This window comes from Myotis davidii, unplaced genomic scaffold (genome assembly GCF_000327345.1).
Source record: "Myotis davidii unplaced genomic scaffold, ASM32734v1 scaffold43, whole genome shotgun sequence".
Lineage (NCBI taxonomy): Eukaryota > Metazoa > Chordata > Mammalia > Chiroptera > Vespertilionidae > Myotis > Myotis davidii.
In genome coordinates this window covers 687,369-690,634 of record NW_006294590.1, presented here as the reverse complement: position 1 = coordinate 690,634, position 3,266 = coordinate 687,369, and the positions used below count along the sequence as shown (strand labels likewise).

Genomic DNA, 3,266 nt, shown 5'->3' with positions numbered 1-3,266 from the left:
AGCGCCACGGAGGACCCTGCGTGTCCTGAGGAAGCCCAGGGCCCGCCACTGTCCGTGCTGGGCTGCCACTCAGACCCCTCGCTCGGTTCCCTCCGAAGCGCAGGGTTCCTCGAGGCGGAACTGGCGACACTGGGGACCAGGTAATTCTGCTGTGAGCAGCTGCCAGTGCACCCACCAGCCATGTGAGTCCAACTGGCTCCTGATATCGCCAAGGGGCCCTTGGGGGCAAAAATCATCCTGAGTGGGAACCACTGCGTTAGAGGAAGGCTTGACAGCTGCCATTCGTTGCCATTAACAAGCAAAAGCAAGAATTTTAAATATTGTGTTAAGGATTATTTAGAGACTAATTCAATATTCACATTCATCAGCCAACGGCTTCTAACTACTTAGAAAGGAATAATTTCCAGAAAACAAACAAACACAAAGCCCTTCAAACTCCCAATTCTTCTTGAAAATTAGCCAAATCCTACCCTGTAAATGGCCCTGAAAAGCAAGTGCAGGAATTACTAAGTAGTATGAGTCTCTAAGTTCAGAGACTTCAAAACCTAGCCACTTCTTTAGGATATAATCACTCTACTGTCTGCTCAGTACCTACAACAAACGTTATCAGGGCCATAGTATAAAATGCGGGGCCTGCTCCTTTCCAAGAACCCTCACCTGCAGTGTTAACAGCCCCTCCCCCCAGCGCTAATGTGCTGGCTCCTGGTAAACAATTCATCCAGAAGAATCAATTTAGGGCTCAGTGCGGGTCAGCTGAGGAATGAATAGAACTTTTGTCACAAAATCTAGACATAGCTCTTACAACTGTATTTCATATCCAACCAAGTTTCAAGTTAGAAAGCTTTAATAATCATTAAAACAAGGCTATAAAATACTTCCGACAAAGTCAATAGGACCGCTTGCTATTAACTATGTTTAAGACTTACTTGTCCAATTATAGTCGAATATGTCCACCCTTCACATTCACTTAAAAGAAACAAACAGTGCCACTAAAATGTCCATGGCTATTTTCCAGTGATATTAATTTAAAGTGACCTAACCTGTATCTCCTGTCAACCAAATAAAACCCACAAAAAACAATCACTCTAATTAGGTGTAGGGTTGTTGTTGTTTCATTAAGACAAAAAACACTCATGCCAACAAACCGAGGTTAGAAAGAAGGAAAGCAGAATTAGGGAACAGCGAGCAAACATGTGCAAAAGGCAGGCTGCTGTCCAAAAGCAATCCACCTACCATCCCAGGAATCTCCACCACCTAAAGGAACATTTAACATATGGACACACAAAAAATAAAACAAAATGTTTAGCCAAACTGTTCATGTTCACAAATGAGCAAACGAAGAGGAAGGTCAGGATGGGCAAATTCAAGAACAAGCACCCGCAGACCCAGGTAACGGCACGCCCACAGCACAGAGTGCAGGCTGCTGCCGGGCCGCTGTACAGAGCTACAACAGAAACACGAACTTCGGAAACGGCTTTCTGTGAATTGGGAGGTCTGGGTAAACAAGTGTGTTTCACAAAAGGTTTCTGACTTTAAAGACACGATGACACAAGAGGCAGGGGGGCTGGGAGGAAAATGGACAGTGGGTGAAACTAGAATAAGAAATCAAAATAAATACTCCATTCGATGATAAAAGTGAGCAGAATTAATATTCTCTCCTGGGAGGGGGCACCCGCTCCCGAGGGCCCGTCTCACCTTCTGTTTCCATGTCTTGTCCTTTGGGGGCCTCCCCGATATCAATGGTGAACATCACTATCTTTGGGGTCATGGTGGACATCCTGTTGCTAAAGCAAAACTTGTATGTTCCGTCCATGTGAGCAGCAAATGTGTATTTCCCACTGGATTCCCGGTCTCCTTTGTATATTCCTTTATTATCAGGCCCTGTAATCTGGAGGCAGGAGAGAAACGCAGATGTCAGGAAAGATGTCAAATTAGAAACGTGAAAGTGCGGAAATGTTGGCTGAGGAAACGTAAATTTCAAAATGCAGTCTTCACTTAGCCCCACCCACCGGGCTCCGGCCAGGAAGCAGGCTGTGTATCTGATCCCCTGTCAACGCTGACTACGTTTGTCTACTTCAACCTAAAGCAAACCCCTCCGAACGAGAAACGCACCTGACACCCCGTGTCTACGTGGCCTGCTGCCTCCCCCACCCACCCACACACACAGCCACTAACACGGAGGCGAGAAGCCTCACCGGCCGGCGTGGCTGTGGGTGAGGGGCGACCCATAAACCAGGAGGTCACAGTGCGACCTGCCCTGACCGGGTTTTGGGTTCGATCCCCGGTGTGGGACGTGCAGGAGGCAGCCAACCCACGATTCTCTCTCATCACTGATGTTTCTCTCTCTCCCTCTCCTTTCGCCTGAAATCAATAAAAAACATGTACTTTTTTTTTAAGCAAGAAGCCTCTTTAAAACTAAGACTTCCGAGCAAGGGCATCCCTGGGTTCCCTGGTTATCACTTCCAACCGGTGGAGGCACCCGCGTTACCTGAGGGGCCTGAGGCCCCGGGAAGGACTAGAGCAGTGATGGCGAACCTATGACACGCCTGTCAGAGGCGACACGCGAACTCGTTTTTTTGGTTGATTTTTCTTTGTGAAATGGCATTTAACTATATAAAATAAACATCAAAAATATACATCTTTGTGTTACTGTGGTTGCAGAGATCAAAACATTTCTATGTGTGACACGGCACCAGAGTGAAGTTAGGGTTTTTCAAAATGCGGACACGCCGAGCTCAGAGGGTTCGCCGTCGCTGGCCTCGATGGACATCAGGAGGCCGGGCTCTCACCAGCCGGGACCAGGGGGCTGGCCTGGCTCACCTCGCTCCCTCCCACAAGGCCCTCCGCTGCCCGCCGGGGACGGAACAGCTGACCCCGGTCACGTCCAGTCGCTCCTCCAGCGGCCCTTCTGCCCGGGCTTCGCGTGCACGGCGTCCTCTGCGCCCGACTCCCTCACTCGCTGCCACGTGGGAAACCCTTCCACCCGAGTAAGTTCATGCCCACGGGTGAATGTGAACATTAACTCCATGTGACCCCCCCAAAAAAAAGTTAGGGGGGAGTCATTCCCTCGGTTTAAAAAGAGGAAAAAGTATATCCGTTTGGGGGCTGGTTTCTTAACCTCCCGTTTCTCCAGATACTTCGCTGCAATCGCTCCCCTTACCATGCGGGGCCCATCGCCGCCTCCGTCCCGGGCGGAGGGGCTTCACGGCACGTCCCGGGGAGGCGGGCACCGGCGGGTCGGACACTCGGGCCGTTTCCGGGGAAAG

At 49.8% G+C, this 3,266-nt stretch overlaps 1 protein-coding gene across 1 annotated transcript in view; it reads right to left on the bottom strand.

Moving 5' to 3' along the window:
• The window catches only part of TMED2 (transmembrane p24 trafficking protein 2), a 5,339-nt gene extending 3,444 nt beyond the window's left edge, over window positions 1-1,895 (bottom strand). The window contains exon 1 of the mRNA XM_015567245.1: window positions 1,696-1,895. Coding sequence (XP_015422731.1) covers window positions 1,696-1,813 — 118 coding nt within the window. The 5' untranslated portion in view covers window positions 1,814-1,895. The remainder of the gene's footprint in view (window positions 1-1,695) is intronic.
• Between the last annotated feature and the right edge of the window lie 1,371 nt (window positions 1,896-3,266).